A 21,176-nucleotide genomic window follows, 5' to 3' on the forward strand; every position below is an offset into this window, starting at 1 on the left:
TTAGCCATGGTGGGCAGGGGGGGGGGTCAATATATTAGTTAGGTGTCCTATGTAATATCAAAGGTGTCTCGGGCAATTGCCAGAGATGTCCCTTCTGTTCTGAGCAGGTGGTGCTGATGGTGCAGCAGTGAGCTGGGAGTGGAGTGGTTGCTCAGCTCCAATAGGTGATGGGTGGCTGCTGTTTTTTCCCTTCCTCATTCCAACGGCCAGCATCAGCACTGGAGATGGTGGTTCTGAGAGGCAGTCAGATCTGAATGTGCAATGGCACTACTGGAAAGTATGATTTATTGTAGCAGGAACAAGGGATAAACTCAAGTGCTCTCCTCCCCTGGCTAAAGAGATTTCCTAATTGGTTAGGTGGAAACTGTGGTTTCACAAACCAGGCTTCAGTTTTCTATTTCTTAGAGATTATTAACCTTGCATAGATGGTGGGGTGGTGGTAGTCATTTGGATTTTGGTTTCTTTCAGACTTGCAGCTAGAAACCAGTAAGAAAAAATGGCATGGGGTTTTCAGTTCAGGATAGAACCAGACAGTCTGCAAAGTTATAATCTGCTGAGCAGCACACACATTTGGTAGAAATCAGGGGAGTGGGAGGTAGCAATCATACTAGGAGCTTCTGTCATCAACTTCCATAGAAAAAACTTGGTTTGTTTAGCTTGGTTGGTTTTTGTTTTTTCCCTTCCAGCATGGAGAGAAGAAAAAACCCAGGGCTCCTAGGATTCCACAGGGGCAAATGAAATTAATCCATAGAGAGAAATTGCAATCTTCTTGTGGTTGAAGTCTAAATGCCGTGATTCAATTAGGTCAACTGTGTTGCATTCATTGTAGAGCAATAGGAGGCGGCTCATGTAGTGTGCATCCCCCACCACAGTGATGGCCTGATTAACTCACATTAGGATCTGCAGGAAAGATAGTCTCAGGCTTTGCTATTCAGATTAATTCCTTACCCGAGAGAAGGACAAATAACTGCAGTTCTTGATTGTGTCTCTGTTGGACAGCAAAGTAAAATAGGGTTATTTAATCATAAGAAAAAGCATAGCATTTAACTGTATCAGATATTGTGGTGATGCAACCCACAGCCAGCATAGTTTCTCAAAACAAGGGAAGGTATTGGAAATATTCAAGAAATGCTAATAAGTTTGGGTAGTGGTGGGAGTTAAAGGGACGGAAGAGCAGGGTGGATGCCTCATACTCTACTGGAATAAGCACATTAAGGACAGAAAATATTTATCAGCCTACATGCTGTCTGCAGACCTTCTGGAAATACTTAATGTTGGCATCCATCCTGGTTTTTCTTTTCTTTTCTTGTGGGAGGAATTTCTCAGTTATTCCACAGCAATCCCATGTCAATATCATTATCCCAATGCATCTGAACTAAGAAAACTTATGTGGCAGTGAGCAACAAGCTCACCACTACTGTTAGCATGGCTGGTACTTAGCGTATGATCCAGACCATAAGAAGCATGTTTCTTCTCAGATGCTTCTTTCCCCATCTATTTGCTAGATATAAATAAGGAGGATAAATAACCATTCATGGCAGTAAGTGGAAGGAATCATGCACTAACACAGCTCAAAATATTTCATAAAAATGGAATTTTACGGCATGAGGAATAGTGTCTCAACAATCCTCTGCCTGTGTGTTGAACCTTGACTGGGGGAAACCCTGATTCAGTTTTCTGCAGTTTTCTTCAGTTTTCACATTCCCACAAGCTGCTGTTAACTCCCAGAGCTGTTGTGAGCGAATTAGGGGAGGGGATCCTCACCTCTGTGAAAGAAGAGCAAGATAATAGTAATGTACCGTATTGGCCTGAATATAAGCTGCACTTTTGTTTCCAAATTCTGACAGTGAAAAGTTAAAGTGCGGCTTATATTCGTGACCTTACGCCGCTGGCAAAGCGCTGTGGCTCCCCCCCGGAAGCTGTGGGGGGGGGCAACGCCGCCCGCCTGCCACTCCCAAGCCTGCCCTGAGCCAGGGAGGAGGCCCCCGGCAAAGTGGCGTTGCTCTCCCCCCCCCCAGAGCAGCCTGGGAGTGTGAGGCAATGGCGCGCTGCCTGCCCACCACTCCCTGAGCCATCAGAACGAAGGGGGGAAGTGGGTGGAGGCCGCTGGCAAAGCGGTGCAGCACCTCCCCAGGAAGCAGCCTGGGTATTGTCTTTTTTTCTTTCCCACCTTCAATTTTAAAGTTGCAATTTATTTGCAGGTGCGGATTATATTTGGGCTGTCAGAGAAGGCTGCGGCTACTCATGAGTAAAGACGCTCCACTCCATCTTTTCTTTCAGAGTTTTATTGTGCATGCTATTTACAGTGCAAGAGTATTGGGAAACATGACTGCTCAGTCCGTATCAGAACCTCACAATGGCTTCTTCCTGGTCTTCACCCAACATAAGAGCCTGGGGACCCCAAAACGCCGCCCCCTTGCCCTAGTAGCGCACCTCAATTCAGGCGTTGGGGGAAATGGACGCCCTGTGTCCATGGCTGTCTCAGCTCCTCCTCCCCTAGCTCTCCCTCAGAGTGGTGCAAGGGTTCTGTAGCATACGACAGCCCTCTCTCCACTCCACTCATTTCCTCATTCCTCTCCTCTGACTCGCTACTTGTGCTGACGTGAAAATGATGGGTGGGGGCTCTCTGTAAGGATTACCCCCTGACATGGGCCAATACGGTATTACTATTAATACGCCTGTAATTGTTACAGGTTGATCCTTACAGTACAATCATGTGAGTTGATGAACTAGCATGGCATTTCATAATAGATTGTGCTAGAATCTTTGTATGTGGAAGAAGGCTATTGAAGTGACAGTGGGTCTCAACCTTTAATTCCAGTATTTGTGGAGGAACTTCAGTTAGTATTACTGCATCAATAGACCCCTGATAGTATGGTACCAGAGAGAAAAGCTCCTGAGCAGTTGAAGCTGACTAGCTTTAAATTTTCCTGCATAAAAGCCAGGAGATCCAAGTGTCTGTTGAAACAAACCTGAAATGTTCCAAAGTGAGGGGAGAATACACAATGCATGAGGTAGAAGAATGCTAATTGTTGGTACTGTCAGTTTGGAGGAGGCAGAAGCTGGCTGTCAGCCAGTCTCAATTGAGAGGAAAATCCTGAAGTGAATCCCTAGAATGAAACAAGAAAGGGAACCCCAGCAGTTGACATCCACAAGATACAGTATTTCCCATCAGGGCTTGCCAGGAAAAGGTAAGGCAGACCCCTGCTGTATGTGACACACAAGGAAATTAAACACAACACGCCTGCTGCTTACATTGAAGAGGGGGAAATGGAATTGAATAGATTAAGTTGGCTAAAAATGTCTGGACAATATAAGCTGCTTTCATCATGCAGGGGAAGCCAAAGTCCTTAGAGTACTTTAACAAGGAGTGGTGTATCCTAACTGCTGATCATCAAGATCTTCTGGCCCCATTTATGGGTCCAAAGCTTTCACAGCCTCTTCTGAGACCTTATTTGGGAGGCTAAAGAAGAGAATGCTTGAGGAATCTAGGGAAGAAATGTTACCAGATTTTTAGTAAGTTTATAGAAGCATCCCTTATTAGGGTTTTTTAAATATAAATTTATTTATCATTTACCATTTTCCAACAAAACATACAAATTGACAAAACCCAAAATAATATCAAGTTGACTTCCCCTCACCCCATCTGTGCTCCCTTTCATTTTATCTCTGCTACTGCATTTCCACAATAATTCCTTAATTATTTATTTTCTATGAAATTTCCTGGAGTTTTCTTTACTGCTCATTTTACATTAACCTTGCTAATGTTTTCAGTTGTTTACAGTAAGTTTTCAGATTTTCAGTCTTTATTAAAGATTATTTCTTCCTGGTTCTTTATTCTTCCCATAAGTTTAACAGTTATGGAAGCATCATTCAGACAAAGGTTATCAGAAGGGCATGTTCTGGCAATTTACCAGGGCTACGGTAGCTCACAATTTGTGATGCTATCTTCCTCTAAACTTCTACCAACAAATCTTTTACCTCTATTTATTGTAGATTTCCACTTTTAAGCCAGAATACCAATGAAAGCAAAGGATCACCAGAAAGGGAAGGTGATAAATGAAGGGAATTGTTTGAATCCAGCAATGGATGGCAGAGATGGGGATTTACTGTAGGAGAGCATGGTGCATAAGAAAACAGTACTTTGTTGTAGTTTCTTTGGAGAAAGGCATTTGGACATTCAGGGACAAATGCATTATCATACTCCAGCCTTAACCATTTCAAGTACTGCTTCCTTTAGATGCTTCATGAGCTATAATAAAATGGCATTACACAACTGATGACAAGATCCTCTTTGCTAATAGGAAGCAGTTTATTTTATTACAGTCCATTAAGTGCAGCAGTAGTAAGTGTCCCTGAGCAAATGGCAAGTGTGTGTGTGTGTGTGTGTGTGTGTGTGTGTGTGAGAGAGAGAGAGAGAGAGAGAGAGAGAGAGAGAGAGAGAGAGAGAGAGAGAGAGAGAGAGAGAGAGAGAGAGAAGGATTTCCTGGAAATAGATTTTTTTTGCTTGGTTTCTGGAAGGAATAGAGTTCAGCAGCACTTATCAATCAATAGAGTCATATTTCTTCCCTTCTCTGTTATGTCATCTTGTAAAAACTAAAGAGTATTTTAAAAATGATATAAAAACAGGAGTTTTTCTCTTCATTCATTCATATGGCCATTGGTTCTGGCTCATAGCTGCCAAGTTATCCCTTTTTAAAGGGAAATTCCCTTATGCTGAATAGGCTTCCTTGTGAGAAAAGGGAAAACTTGGCAGCTATGTTCTGGCTACTTTTAAATATTGCAAGTCATTCTAGGGAGAACAGTGTTCGCCTCACTTGGTTGGAGCCTCTGTTACAAGTATTGGCAGGAATTAAAGACATTGCCTTGTTTTCACACATCCAGGTGTATTTATAATAAGTGCTGCAACAGTGATGAAGAGACCACAACTGCCACTCTTTCAAAAGCTTAGAGCTCAGGCAGTCCTATCTTTTTTTCTTAGGTTAGTATCATAACCTTTGCTTATTGAGAACAACAATTACCAGACCTTTAGAAGGCATCTCAAGGCAGCCCTGTTTAGGGAAGCTTTTAATGTTTGATGGATTTCTGTATTTAAATGTTTTGTTGGAAGCTGCCCAGAGTGGCTGGGGGAACCCGGCCAGATGGGCGGGGTATAAATAATAAATTATTATTATTATTATTATTATTATTATTATTATTATTATTATTATTGCAAAATCAAAGCTCTCTCAGGGGCTTACTATATCCTTCTGCAAAAATATGGAAAGGAGGCAGAATGCCTGGGGGGGGGGGCTGATTTGGGAGGATGCCCTTGAAAGGAAGTCTCTAGCACTCCTAGAAGGAATGATATAAAAGTTTAGGGTTGTCATTGGGGTAAAGCAAGGTTCTTCTGCCTTCCATAGTGCAGCAGGCAAAAATTCAACAGGTTAAGTATTTTCTAATACAGAAATAAAATTGTGTGAAATGCTTCACCTGTTCACATTCTGTCTCTCAAACAATTTATTATGTGTGCGGTCACTGATTTATTTTTGGGTCCCTCCAGGGAACACAAATATGTATCCTCATTTACAAGTGGGTTGGAGGGCCCAATCCAGGTACATAGTACTGGGCACACGAAAAACCTCTTTGGCAACCTTGACCATCCCAACCAGGAGGTTTGTCTTTTTAGAAGTAGAAAGGCTTGTGGATGTGGCAAACTGGACATTGAAAGCTATAACCTCTGGTTCCTAAGCTAGCATCCCACCTAGCATCCCTCAGTTTGTAAAACAGGCTACCCTACAGACTCTTATTAACAAAGGGCCAATCCACCCCTTCAAAGCAATATAATATAGAGGAGTGCAAACCTCATGCAGCTTATTGCTTCCTAAGAGTTCTTCCCTCAGGGGCTTAAAAATATGCAGGAGGTCAAACCTTGACCTCCTTCCTCCAGACTAATTACAGGTCAGGGGTGTTGGTAGTTGTAGTCTAATGACATGTGGGAACTGTCTAATGACAGGGTGGCTACAGGTTCCCTGCCCTTGTTCTAGGCCCTACATTTGACTTACCTACTCTGCTCACTATCCTTCTGATGTCCATGAGAGCGGATCATAACTGATCTTTCAGCTTTGGAGTGGCAGCTCACATGACAATCCCCCCCCCATGTATTCACTGCAGGTAAACAGAAAAGAGAAGGGAACAGGAGTGTTTACGGCACTGAGAGGGAGGGTAAGATTAGTGCATTGCATGAGAGGTGGTAGAGTGTCAGTAATACAGTCCACAGCTGTCCAGAGATGTTCAGAAAAAGCTAATGATTTATCTACACCGTGTCACAATTGAGAGTAGAAATCTTCTTAAAGCAATGTCCCTTGATTATTCCAAGAGAATATGGAAAATGTAATATGTGATCTGGGTCCTTCATGGATGCAGATGCAGCTTCCCAGAAGACATTCCAGTGAAGACAGCAGCTGAAAAACATACTTCCACAATTGTGGGAACTGCTGTTGGGAAGCTACAGCTGAATCTGTGGGGGTTCCAGGTTGCATGTTTATGGTCTCCACGTGAATGGATTCCTAAAGGCAGTTGGGATGCATTATACAACTCTGTGAACTATCTTGTAAGCAACTGATAATCCACCCCTTTCTGTTTTTCCCTCAAAGATGTGTTTTTTGCTTTCCCCCACCTCAGCAACTCAGTTACAGCTCTTATAATTTTAGTAGCCTAGATTTCCTTCAAAGCATATGTGGAGCTCAGACTGGTAACTGGATTGTAAAATCTGAACATGCTCTTTGGTAGATAGATGTGCCAAATTGCCTCCAGACCTCTCAGACTGTAGAAGCTTTGGATGCTGTTGCTTTCCTGAACAGCTATCCAGATTGTAGTCTCATTCCTCTGGGTATCATTGGCATTGTGAGCAATGACTTCCCATCTTCCAGCCACCTGCAAAGAACTGTGTGTGTATGTGTGCAAAATAGTCAGCCAGGTCCTCCCAGATTGGTCTTTCCTCTGATTGCCACTGAGAAGAGAAATAATAATTTAAAAAACCTAGCTGCACACAATTGGTTCCCCTAGTTGCTTGCTTGCTCCAATGCAAACCTTTGCTCATTTACTTGGGAGTAAGACACATGGAGTTTAGTCAGACTTCTGAGTAAGCATACATAGGACTGAGCTGCATGGCGAACAAAATGCCTTTATTAGATGTCCATACAATACTTATATACCCCCTACCATTGCTTCTTCCCAACATAATACTAGACAGGAACCATTCTGTAGGCGAGATCAGAAATCAGACAAAAGCTGTAAACCTGTGTTTCATTTGGTTTAAGCGCTATTGCATATAATTCTGCTGAAAGGTGCCAATGTGCGAGGAATAGCAGTGAGCTGAGTGTGAAAGCACAATAGGAAGTGTACTATGATTTCATTTTTGATTGACCTGTGATCTTACAAGGCACAGAAGAATAGAAAGCTTAGAAAATTCCAACTACAGTGGTACCTTGGTTCTCAAATGTAATCCGTTCTCGAAGACCGTTCGAGTTCCAAAATGTTCGAAAACTGAGGCGCAAAGGGCTGTCTGCAAATTCAATTGAGAAATTTGAAAAACACGCAGCAGAAGCCATTCAACTTCTGAGGTGTGTTCGAAAATGGAAGCATTTACTATGAAAAAGAAAATTCAGAACACAGGTAACCTACTGAAGTAAAAGGGCAGGGTATTAATAAGAATACTGTGTATTTTCCACTCAGCATATTGTTTTCAAGCTCCGTCCAGTCTTTTAACTGTAACACTTAAAAAAGCAGCTCCATGGCCTGAGTGTTGGTGTTGAGCACCATGTATTGACATTTCAAACGATAACTATGATATGGAAAACCAGTTAGTATGAAAGAAAAAGTAGCAGAGAATTAGAGTAGGGAAATACATTCTGATTATGTTTGTTTGTTTGTTTGTTTAATATACCCCTTAATACAGCAGCTTTCAAGCAGTGTAGAACTGCTTCCACATTCTCCTTTACATTCTCCTTTACTCTCCACATTCTACTTCTGCTTTATCAGCACATTGGCAAGTGTGAGTTTAATAAATGCACATATGTCGTGTCCTTCTAGGTATCTTATATAGATAGATTGGATATTCAACTATTCCTCTCCTGTTTATTGCCTACTGTATTGATGATCGCAAAAGGAATAATTGTTAGTACTACTTGTTGTACTGAATCAGGAGTGTTGAACCATTGTGTGTGCAAGGCAGGTCTAAACCCCACGCAAGCATATCTTTGGCTCCCAGACCACTCCTAAAATTTGTTGGTGGCATCCAGTGCTAGCCAGTGGCATGCAGGCATCAAGTGTCTCTCCTGTCACTTCTGGGGAACTCTTCACTAAGCACTCTTCCCTACCTTTCCTGATGTGGCAAGTTTCCTGATGTGACATTGAGAATCACTGCAGTAGTGGCTGCTCCCTTGGAAGCTGCTAAGGGAAATGTCAGCTACTGAAAAAATAAGAGTAGTTTAGAGTGGTCCAAAAACAGGAAGGAGAACTCCAGAGTTTCCAAAGTTTCCAAAGTAGTCACAATCTTTAGCACCTAGTAAATCTCACTTTTTTAACCATAAGAGTAATAGTGAGACAAGCTAAGCATTAACTGAACCACAGTTTTCATTAGCCTATGAGAAAATGCAAAAAGACCAGCACCATCTCTAAAGACACCTGGTGGACTGCTTGCTTCAAAACCCTTGTATGACCCTCACCTGGAAAGTTAAAGATAGAAAGCTTCACAGTTCTCTCTCTGAAAACACAGTTCCTCATGTGGAGAGGGGCAGTTGTCTCCTCTTTCTAACAACTGCTCCCTCCCACGCTTTCTGAGGAGGAATTGGCTTGTTAGAGGGCTGCTTGTATTTGGTTCTAAACACTTCTGTTGCACTTTAAATAACACTGTCAGCTGCTGCGGAGAACAGGAAAACTTGTATTAGAGGTCGCCATTAAAAATAATAGCAGGTGGGCACTCTAAAGCAAATTTAAAAGATCACCAGCAGACAGAGGTAGCTGAAAGCAACTAAAAAAGTAAAGGCCCAAACACCACCCATTCAGAATACCTAAAATGCTTGCATAAACAGAATGCCCTCAGCTGGATCCAAAATGGCAGCACTGTCAGTCCCTGCAAAGGGAGGGCATTCTACAAACAGTCAATTCCCCATAGAGAAACCTCTACCTAAGTCGCCTCCCTTAAGAATGGAACACAGAAAAGAGCATCTTCCAATTTAAATATGTCTGTCTAGTAATAAATATGATGTTCTACCAAAAAAAGAGGGGGAAATGGACAATGTGTTATCAATGTGAGAAGCATTTATTGCACAGAGAATGTAGAATGGCCCATTGTTTCTGTATTTCTAAAACACATTCCCACCACATTCTAATATTTCATCCATTAACCATTAGAAACTTACTCTTCAGGGCATTCAAGGATTCTCTATATTTCAACAAGATCCCAGAAGCCACAATCTAATACTTCATCCAACGTCCATCTTTTCAGTAAACTGGAATAAACCTTTGGAATGCCAGTTACTTGAAAATTTCCCAATTTTCGAAACATTATATACCTGTTATGTAAAAATACATAATGTGAAGACAAAACTTTGTCCAAGAAGCACAAAAATTCATTTTTAAAAGTTACTTATATTGTTATTGCTTAAGCTTATTTCTCAATCAAAGTGGTCCATGCTGTCCATGATCCTTAAGTGCCTGCTGAACTCTCTCTCTCTCTCTCTCTCTCTCTCTGCATGCGCGTGCGCACGTGTGTATATGTGTACACATACAAAAGCACACACAGTGCTTTTTTCTGGGGGTACTCAGGGGTATGCATACCCCTAAACATTTTGTGAATCTTTGTACTTTTGTCCATTTATTGTATTCCCCCCCATTTGAACTATAAAATGATGATTTTCTTGAGTCAAAGTGAGAGTACCCTAAACATTTTTTAAGATTTTTTTTAAAAAAACAACACATTTATATATAAAAATTATTTCACAAACGTCCATCAAATATGATTATCTCTTTAGCTCATTATCTCTTGTGTTCCATGAAGGAAAAGCAAAGGCACATACTGTACAGTACAGCTAAGTGCTACAAAATTACATTTAATTCAGTGAATTATTCTCTCATGAAAAAATCCAACAAAAATCCAACAATATTTTACTAAATTATCCACAAGAGCCTGAGGCCTCTCTTCAGTTAATACATAGAAATGTTCATTACCAGAAATTTGACGAAGGCCCCTGCACAATCATTTTATTTCTGAGCTGGGATTTAAAGCTACGTCTTTGCTAGCTCCTGTAAACCCTCTAGCAGTAGCTTATTGCGATCTGCTTAAAGAAGGATACAGAGAATACCCTGAGCTGTCTACAATATACATTATTGACACAAGTTAAACAGCAGACCAAGTGCCAAGTCCCTAGAAGCAAAGACAATAAGATTTACTGAGGTAAACAAGAGAGCTGCCCATTTGTTTCCAAACCTGCTGGTGAACTCATTAAGGTATGCAGTGCTGCAGGTATACTGTAGTAACAAATGTATCTGACTAATGGAGGTGGCACATTAGGGATGCCCTCAATTATTGCTCTGTAGAGCATTCTGTGACATTTATCCTATTTACCATTGGCAGCTCTTCAGGTATTTTTCACACTGGGCAGAAATACGACAGCACTTTGACTCCCAGATCACCTCCATCCACACATAAATTATTGGGTTATGTTTCAGAAGGCAGTGAATGTTCTAGTCACTGTGTACCCTGGCAGGTCTATTCATTCTCTTTGATATTTTGAAAGAGTAGAAGTGGGGAATATGATGGGAATTAAAAAACCCTATTTTTGTGCTTGTTCATGAAGAAAAGCTCTAAATAGAAAGCAAAATATAAATTTACAGTAAAAGTTCCTTCCTTTGTTTCTTTTTTGAAAACTTTTTAACTACTCCATCTTATAATGTCTAATGCTGTATACAGTATAGGCAAAACTAGCAAAGTCTCCAACTGCCCTGAAAATGCCGAAACCATCACGAAAACCTTTAAGTCACCATGGCTTCTCATGTTCCGAATGCAGAGTCCTTTCATCGCCAGTTTCACTTGGGAATCTGAAGTGTCTCTAAGCCATTGCCACCTGTGTGTGTAGTGTGCATTTCCTCTTTGGCCATAGCTGCCAAGTTATCCCTTTTTTTAAGAGATTTTCCCTTATGCTGAATAGGCTTCCTCGCGGGAAAAGGGAAAACTTGGCAGCTATGTCTTTGGCTCCTGCTTTGAGAGAGATACAGAGAGTTCTGATCCTGAAGCTTGGATCATTCTAGGACTTAAAATGAACCAGACTAGATTTCTAGAGAGGAAGGGGATTTGGGGAAATGGGGAGGGGTTCTCTGGAACAAAAACACATCCCTCCAAAGCCCCTTCCGGCTTGGTTTCTCATGTGGACAGGGGAAAGGCATTGATCTCTCCCAGGAGGTAAATTGGTGGTGCCTTCTGAAATCTGATGACTCTCCCCCTTTTGTGCATTTGCGTGAAGAGAAGTCCCAGCACAGCTGGGGGAGGGGATGCCAGGGGGTGGGTGTCTGTGCACCTGATCCATCTAGGATTCACCACAGCACCAGGGTGCTGCAATTGCTTACACGTTCCAAATTTGCTCAGAATTTTGAAACACTTAAGGGAAGTTTATGTATCCCTGAACTCAAAAGTTTATATGTCCCAGGACCCCAAAATAAACATTACGATACTCCATCTCTCTCACCCCCCCCCCGGCTTCCCTAAATACATAAATTCAAGAATTTCTGTGCTCATGTCCCTATTTTCATTGGAGGAATGTTGGAGGGTATGAACTAATCAGCTGACATTTAGTACATTCACGGTATACTATTTTACATGGCCACAAATCTTAAATTAGCTACGGCCATTTGGTTCATTGTACAGTTCCCAGTTGTTCTGAGCATTGCCTTCTGTGCTAGAGAAGGGTTACAATGGAGGAATTAGCCCACTAATGTAACATTTAATTTATCAAACAGATTCCTATGAAAGTTTTCCCATCCATGCAATAGGCCACTTCTTTAACACTGAGAGATGCAGGGGTGGGGAACCTCAGGTTTGGGGGGCAAATGACTCCCTCCAGTTTTCTCTACCTGGCCCTTGAGACACTGACTAGGCGTCCCCATGCCACACCTCTCACTGGCCCTGCTCCACACTCCCTTCAGCTGGCTATAGTTTGCACTGGAACTAGTAGAAGAGCAAGGCCTTCTATGGTAAGCACCATGAAGAGCCACTTGCTCTTGCTTTTTTCTTTGTGGCAGTTGCCATCACCACAGGGTAAAGATAATGTCTGGCTGCATCCTGACAGGCATATCAGAAAGCCCACTCATTCCTAGGATTGTGTTAATAGATCTATGTTTCCTTGCATGGGGGGTGGGGACACCACTATTTGGCCAGCATTATTTTAGCAAGCTATTATAAATAATCAGTGCTATTTTTCTAGAAAAAGAGGTGCTGGAACTCACCGTGTATGACTCTCTTGTTCTCTTATAATGATAATGGCCCCCACCTGAGAGGTGCTGCAACTGAGTTCCAGTGAGTTCCGGCTGGAAAAAAGCCTTGGAAATAATAAAGATCAGATCAGAGGCTGCTGGATATATGGCTGTTACATGCTGCTAATATCCTTTTGTAAGTAAGTTTGGAACAAGAAGAGGGAGGAAAATATAAAATGCAATTCACTGTGTCCAAATAATTCTGCATTAGTCCATGTAGAGCCATTACCCAATCACATAAGAGTTATTCTGAAGATGGGGAAAGAAATGTTCTCTTGGTCCTTTAGCAACAATCTGTCGGGGTTTGTTAATTACTTAGTTTCGGGTTGATCTCAGCTAGGTTCCTTGTGAATAATGCACTAGATTGACTATTTTCTAGGGCTTGTTGCCAGATGGCTCTTGCCTTCTTAAATGGCTCTACCTTGGTTTGGAAAATGTTCACATCTAACCTGCAGTTACTTAACAAGATAAACCTCAGTTGTTTCCTAAAACAAAGAATTGTTGCAGTAAATCCCCAACATGTGAAGCTTCTCCAAGACAGAAAATGTCCAGGCCAAGTCATCCATTGCTGTAACGAAAGCTTCTAATTTAAACTTCAGAAATAATGTACATATCAGGTGGCTTCAGAAGAGAAAATTAGTGGGTTGAGAGGGTGGCAGAACAAACTGAGTATTTTTTTTCACCCAGTATTTTTTTTTCATTTTTGCCACATATGAGTTTTAAATTTCTAATTAGGAATCCTGTTGGATTGCTTTCTTCTTTTATGTGAAACTGCCAAAAAAGCAATTATAGGCATGGAATAGTTAACAGGAAAAAAATACTCTGTTGCTAGTGAAAATGAAATGTAGAACCTTAAAGCTTCGAAAACCAGAGGAACACATTCTGCAACCCTAAAATGTTGATCTCTATGATTATCAACCTCCTGTTCCATCTGCTGAGTTCCCTGCCATTCCCAGCACAGCTAAGCGGCATTATTTTTCCAGCTGTCCACTGCAAAACTCCTCCTGCCAACTTCCTAAAAATCTTAATCCATCCCTGTGCATTGGCCGACTGGAAAAAATACCTCTTCAAAGATTTTCTCATTTACCCACTTTTTCACTTTGGGGCATAGGGACGCAGGTGACGCTGTGGGTTAAACCACAGAGCCTAGGGCTTGCTGATCAGAAGGTTGGTGGTTCGAATCCCTGCGAGGGGGTGAGCTCCCGTTGCTCAGTCCCAGCTCCTGCCAACCTAGCAGAAAGCACGCCAAAGTGCAAGTAGATAAATAGGTACCGCTAGAGCGGGAAGGTAAACGGCGTTTCTGTGTGCTGCTTTGGTTCGCCAGAAGCGGCTTTGTCATGCTGACCACATGACCTGGAAGCTGTACGCCAGCTCCCTCGGCCAATAACGCGAGATGAGTGCCGCAACCCCAGAGTTGGTCACGACTGGACCTAATGGTCAGAGGTCCCTTTACCTATCACTTTGGGGCTGCAGTCATATCATGCATAAAAAGCAGCTGAGCACTGCTGTTATATATTTAAAAATCTGGAATGATCCAGCAAATGGCAGAAATCCAGATAAATCCATTTGCTGTGTTTGCACTTCGTGCTAACCCATGGTTTAGCATGACATGCACATGCTGGAATGAGCCCAAGTGGGTTTCAGGCTCTTGTACTCCTTCCTTCAAACCCATAATTTTAATTTGGCTTGTTTTGAAACTGACTAGACTTGGTTATCTCTGAACCACTACAAGCCACTACAAGGATCTTATGTCATACCGTACAGCTATGATCTATATACATCACATCTATTTGGCAGCAATCATATAGGGCTGGTTCACATAACTATTTTGTAGTTTTCGTAAGTTGAGGAGTGATGTGGAATTGAATTTTTGCTATGATAAACTGCTTTCTCAAATATATTTGCATATCAAGATTTGTTTCTTCTTGGGGTAAATAATTAAAGATAGGATTGAGCCTGAACTTGTTGAGCTGCTGTGTCAACCCATGTTAGGCTATTCAGAAGACCAGCCATTGTACAAAAATCCACCACACAAGTCAATGTGGTGACTTCATCCTGTTTCTATATAAAGAACATTTAGATAGATCTATGATAACAAACTCCTGCCAACCTAGCAGTTCAAATTCAATTCAATTCAATTTTTATTACAGCAAAAGCCAGCAATACAGAATATCATAATTCCAAACAAAAGAAAATCAGCAATAACATCACCAGAAATAAAACAGTTACACAAAAGGAATTTGCAATTGTCATTCAATAGAAGGGATTTACGTTTCTTGATAGCTAAAATGCAGAATTTAGCCATGTCATATGACACTGGGCTTGAGGAATCTTCCAGAAGGAATTTTCGTAAGAGTTCGGGGGGAAAATTCCAAATAATATTGCAAGGGTGTAAATTTTGATAAAAGGGGTAAAATAAGTCGAGCTCGTTCTTCACTATAAAATTCACAAAATAAAAGAATGTGAGTCACAGATTCTACCTTGTTAGACATGCAAGGGCAAAGGCGCTCATGAATTGGTACCCACATAAATTTACTGTACAGCACCGCTGAGGGCATTGCCTCAAAGTGGGCTCTAGAGAAGGCCCATCTATAAGCTTCATTAGCGATGTTAGATAAGTAAGGGGCAGCTGTAAAATTAGGCCATGATTTTAGACATCTATAATTCTCCAGGAGTAAGGCATCTTCTTGTTGTAATTTGACAACGTAAAGTCTCTGAGTAATAATTATTTTTGCCTTGTTCAGAGTTCCATTAAAAAGATCTTCAGGATTTAGGCCAATTTGTTTGATCTTGTTAGTTATTTGCATAAGCCAGGGTGGGTAGGGAACTGTGGCCAGGAAATGAGGAAACATTCCCTTTGAATTGTAATGGATTTTCAACCAGAGGGATATTGCTTGCTCCCAGACTTTTAGTTCCACTCTGGGAAGTCCTGCCTCTTGCCTTAACACTGCATTAGGTGTGCTCTTTGGGGGTACCGAATAGTGATCTTAAAAATTTTGATTGTACTGTTTCAAGGGTCTTAAGATTGGCAGAAAGTCCAATTTGAGAGCCATACAGGAGCTGGGCTAAAGATTTTTGCCTGAAAGACTTTTAGGGCCATAGGAAGGAAGCCAGCGCCTTTCCTTCTGAATAATCTAAGGATGGCATTTGCACTGTACCTTTACGTATGATAACAAACACATTTCTAATTTATTGCTAATCTCTCTTCTGAACTATTCTATTATGTAGAAAATCCAGTTGTCTAATTGTCATAGAGTTTGTGCTTCTATGATTTTTTATACAAATTACAAGATGACCACCAATCCTGTGTCACATTATAAGGGAACAGCTACCATATCCAAATGTTCCAAGGGACTTGGGGCTCATGATCAAGTCACGTCTCTTTTGAGAGGTTAGGGCACATCAGGGTACAGTGGTACCTCGACTTACGAACGACTCGACAACCGAATTTTTCGACTTACGAATGGGGAAAATGGCCGCACGCTTACAAATTTCTCGACATCCGAACAGAAACCGTGGCGAGTTTTTAGATGGGGTTGCTTCAACTTATGAATTCTCCCGTTTCCAATGCATTTCTATGGGAAATCGCGTTTCAATGGCGCTTTTCGACTTACGAATTTTTCGACCTACGAAGGTGCCTTCGGAACGGATTAAATTCATAAGTCGAGGCACCACTGTACATCTCTTTAAAGAGCAACAAGGAAAGTCCAGAGTCTAGACCATGAACAGTTCCCAGTGGCCCCCTACTGGCTAGAGTTCACCTTCTTATTGCAGCAATAGAGGGATGTTGTCTCAGCAGAGAGCTGAGGTTGACACAGCCTATATAGGAGCTGGCTGTGTTGTTTAAATGGTCCCTGCCTGATTTTGTATCTGTTGGCCTCTGCAAGGTCAGGGAAGTGGAGGTCCTATCATTTTCTGAGTAAGAGGGTGATGGTTGGACTGTGTCAATTAACAGGGAGGACATACAAGAAGGTATTTCAGGTTATCCTCTGGATGCAGCACCCAGTTTCTCCTTGGAATATTGCTGGCCTCTGTGGTTGGGGGCCATGATACATATATTCCGAGTTGCTTGGAATTATAAATGAATTCCACATATAAATTACATAGGCCCACATACAGGTTTCTAATTTGTCTGGGCCTTATAAATGCATACATATTCCACCCTGAGCTTGTATCTCCTTTCAACCTGACCAAGACTAAGTAGATCAAATTTGAAATTGCATCACAATAATTTGGACAGTTCAAATATCCGAGCTTCATATTATTTGAGCAGTGCTTTCAAAAGTACATATGCCATGCTTTTATTCACAGAGCATAGTTTTGGTAGAATTTTGTATAGGGTGTTGTGTGTGACACCAGTATAAATTTGTGCAGAAAACAATATGCTTGGATCCAAGGTAATGTCCTCATCTTTAAGCCATGATTTTGTTTTCTTTCTTTTTTTTTAGATGTTTGATTGGATCAGTCACAACAAAGAGTTGTTCCTGCAGAGTCACACTGAAATTGGAGTGAACTATCAACATGCCCTGGATTTGCAGACACAGCATAATCATTTTGCTATGAATTCTATGGTAAGTACCTATTTTCTCCCCTTCTAAGGATGCATATGGGACAGAGATGAAAAGTCAAGGAAGAAGCACCAGTTAAAAGATTAGGGAAACCCTGGAGGTTTGATGAGTAAAACATCAGGTTGAGCATCTAACAGCAGTACTTAAAAAAAAAAAGTATTTAAAGGATGGTTGGTGCAATACATATTTTGCTATGTTCCTGGGATACCATTAATAAGAGTCAGTAGACAGAAAGCTTAGTAATAATAATTTATAATAATTTATTATTTATACCCCGCCCATCTGTCTGGGTTTCCCCAGCCACTCTAGGCAGCTTCTAAGAAAATATTAAAACACAATGGTTTGTTAAACATTAAAAGCTTCCCTAAACAGTACTGTGATAACTGACATTTTTTTCATATGACCAGGATTTATTTTTCCTCTTTGATCACTTGGTCATTTAAACTGCTACTGAAGTTCAGAATTCCAGAAAATAAACTATAATGCTTATATTCAGACATGCTGATGGCATCTGCATTGGATACATGCCCCTTTTGTATGTGCTTATAGCAATGTTGAAGCCACTTCCCTCTGGTATGATTTCATACCACTCCAGGAGTCATATTCTCGTTTTCCACCAAGTAATTGTTTGACCAGTAGACAGGACAATTATTGGGCAAAAAGACCCCTGGCCACATGCTTGCTTAGTCACAGGTTTCCATTAGATTGTATAACAGAAAATTAGCTCCCACACTATTGTATGAGCAATAGAATAGAGCTGATACAGGTTTTTCCTGTTCCAGTGTCATCTCATTCCTGTTTTATGTGGATTGAAGGAACCTTGTGGCCATTCTGAATCCCCTCACATCAAAGTAGCTGCTTCAGGATATGCAATCACAGCTCAGCACCCCACTATTTGAAATCATTGTCCAAATGCTTGAAATTATGTGACAGTTTGCTTGCCTGCTGAAATTGGATGACAACTTCTAAAACTCAAAGAAAAATTCAGTCTAAAAAAATAGCAGTGGTTATAAGAGGCCCCATGACAAGCTGTGGGTGTCTGATTTTTTGGCTTTAAGATGCTCAGAGCTTAAGAACTCATAGGGCAGTTAAAATGTACTGCTGTCACTGGCCGCTTGGTGAATGTAAAACAAGTTGCTTCGGTGTTTAGGGGTCACTAAAAAAATAAAAATAAAAATGTCATGTTTCATAGGACTGGAAATGATAAAATTATGTTCTAGCAAAATACTACAGTATCTGGTTATTATAATCCCAGTGGCTTTATGGGACACTTGCAATAATATTTCAGTTTAATTTGTAGTTGGTAAATTGAACACAGTTAAAAATTAAAGAAGAGAAAAGCCACCTGTTAGCTGTCAGTGTATCACTCAGTAAAAATGAAGTACTGCTAATGCATGAAGTTTTATTCAGAAACTTCTGTTTGTGGCAGGAAGTTAATGATTCCTATAAGTGTGTGGATGTTGTGTGGTTTGTCCTCATTCAACTTACCAACTGCTGGGGTTGCTATTTCTACAAAGCTGTTACAAACTTGGACACAGACTTCCTATTTAAGTGTCATTTCAGAACACTGTCATATAAATTGCCATAATGTAGCTTTATTGAGAAAGTAACACCAACCATGTTGTAAGCGCCTTCCTTTTGATGTATGATGTGACTGGAGATGTGGTACTCTCGTCTCATCTAGATAAACTTGTCTATTTTCTGAATGCTATTCTCCTAAAAAGCATCTCCACAGAGGAACCATTAAGGAACAAAATGAAGAATTTGATTGTGGAAGGTCTTTATGGGCAGGACTCTTCATAGCCATATGATCTTTCTGGGGTTCATAAAGCATAAGCTGAGCCTCTTTGAACGTTTAATATCTGAGTTTCATAGGGGACTGTCACTAGCTGTGCATTGATTAGTAATGCCTAGCCTTACACCACATGTGTGCTAGTAATGGCTATGGCTGAGTCCCAATCCCCACGGGGTCTTAACAGCTTTCCAATTACCTTTCCTTTTGCTGTAATGAAACAGAAAAAGAAAAACTGTTAAAGAAAATTAAGTGCAGTTCTCTAAACATTTTATTTGTTTGCACACTTTTTTCATGAATAATCTTCATCACTTTTGTCATAGTCAGACTATACATACTGTGTACAGCTGTAAGTTTCATTGCCATCATTATTTAAAATAAATTCCCATTACAGTACGTAGATTGATGTTTTATTTTCTTTTGTTCTAAAAGCTGGTTTCATAAAACCAGGTAGTCAAGGCAAAATCCTTATATTTTAAAATCATAGGAAATATGGAATGTTCCTTGTGGGAGGCTTTTTGACCGATCGGAATCCAAAAAATCTCAGCTTTAGGGGTTTTTCTTTTCTTTTCTTTTTTAAAGGTAATAGTTTTCATGGCTACATGTGCTACTTTTTGTATTAAATACATGTGACACATGTTGCAAAAATAAGAAAAAGGAGGAATGTTTCAAACAACCCAAATTCATTACATTTGCAAAACTCATAATAATTTCACATAGTTGTACATCTGATGAAGTGGGCTGTAGTGTATGAAAGACTGTACTAAATAAATTTGTTAGCCAAGGTGTCCATGCTTTTTTTTTAGAGAGAGAGAGGTTTCATGTTTTCACATGTTGTCATTCAGGACAAGAATTTCTTCAAAAATCGCTGAGTACATGCTATAGTGCAGTGATGGCGAACCTATGACACGCATGGCAGAGGGGGCACTCAGAGTCCTCTGTGGGCACGCTACGCCGTTGCCCCAGCACAGTGCCAGCAGAAGGCGAGGGTGGCGCGTTGAGTCCTCAGCTCAACTTGCGTGGCCGAAGTACCATGTGCATGGAGGGGTGGCGGGGGAAACTGGCAGGAGTGGGATGCAATGCCTGTCAGGGTGCTGACTCTCTCCAAAACAGAGGTTTCAGCTATTTTTTGGCCCGAGTTCATTGCGCCCAATTGCGCGGAGGCTTCCAGAGCATATTGTGGCAATTAGTATTTTGTGCGAGCGGGTTGCGAAATAGCACTGGCAATGATTATGGTGGACCTCAGTTTCAGATGCTGCACGAGCAGGACAGTAAAGAGCCAAAATCCCCAAACTGGCCTGTCTGCTGCAGCGCTTTCAGGGCTCCTTTTGCTCAGCCGCTCTGCATGGGATGCCCTTGTGGCCTGGGAGGCACAAAGGGAAGGACCGGGTGGGGCATTGCTCCCATTCACATACGTGGTGCTATCCCCAAGCACACGCTCATGTGGTTTTCAGAGGCTGGGCGTGGATTCTGGGACTTGTGTCCGAGTAGAAGTGCCTCGGGTGATGCGTCGGTGTGTGCAAAATGGAGCCACAACCCCCAGGGCACACATTTTCCCTTGGGGAGCCCTCACAGCGGGGGGCACAGTGCTCTGCATGTGCTCAGAGGCGCATTGCCTTGTTGGTGGGCCGCTGAGAGTTCTGAGCAGCTGCCTTCCTCCTCCTGCTAAGAGGTTGAGGCTTTACATACCCTCTGGCCATGCCGGACACCCTGTGTAGGGGCTGGTCAGGGCTGGGCGAGGGAGCAGGACTAGCATGGTGGGCAGCCCCCGGGGGCCTTTCAGGAAACAGTGGCGTGGGGGTGCTGCTGCTCTGCATGCGCTCAGAGGGCCGCGCCGAAAACGCTTGCTTGCTCAGGCTGGAGCTTAAAAGCGGGAAATCCTTAAAGTGCGGAATTCTCTACCAAATAATTTTAAGTCAATGAAAGCACTTGGGATTGCTTTCCTTACTTAGTTTGGATGATCTTAATGCAAACTTTTACACGTTGTTTGTATGATTGAAAACTCTGTTACTGAGTTTTTCTTTTAAGACAAAAGATGTTAATGTATGAGTTGTTGTTTTTCTAAACTAAAACCTCAATATTCAGCTTAAATTGCCGTGTTTGCACTTTGCGATAAGTGGGTTTTGAGTTGCAGTTTGGGCACTTGGTCTATAAAAGTTTCGCCATCACTGCTATAGTACATAGTAAGAAAATGGATTTTTCTGGGCTGTTATGTTAAACTAGAGAAATATTACATAGCACTATGTACTCTAAGGATTGCATTTTTTAACAGAACAGTGTTAGTATTCTTTTTTTTAAAAAAATGG

The 21,176-nt window shown here is 41.4% G+C and overlaps 1 protein-coding gene across 5 annotated transcripts in view; it reads left to right on the plus strand.

Moving 5' to 3' along the window:
- Nucleotides 1–21,176, plus strand: part of KALRN (kalirin RhoGEF kinase) — a 516,150-nt gene that overhangs the window by 245,676 nt on the left and 249,298 nt on the right. For all 5 annotated transcript variants that reach the window (XM_035129213.2, XM_035129243.2, XM_035129224.2 and 2 more), the window contains exon 6: nucleotides 16,959–17,081. In XM_035129213.2, the coding sequence (XP_034985104.1) occupies nucleotides 16,959–17,081 (123 nt within the window). The remainder of the gene's footprint in view (nucleotides 1–16,958; nucleotides 17,082–21,176) is intronic.

This window comes from Zootoca vivipara, chromosome 1 (assembly GCF_963506605.1).
Source record: "Zootoca vivipara chromosome 1, rZooViv1.1, whole genome shotgun sequence".
NCBI classification, from domain to species: Eukaryota; Metazoa; Chordata; class Lepidosauria; order Squamata; family Lacertidae; genus Zootoca; species Zootoca vivipara.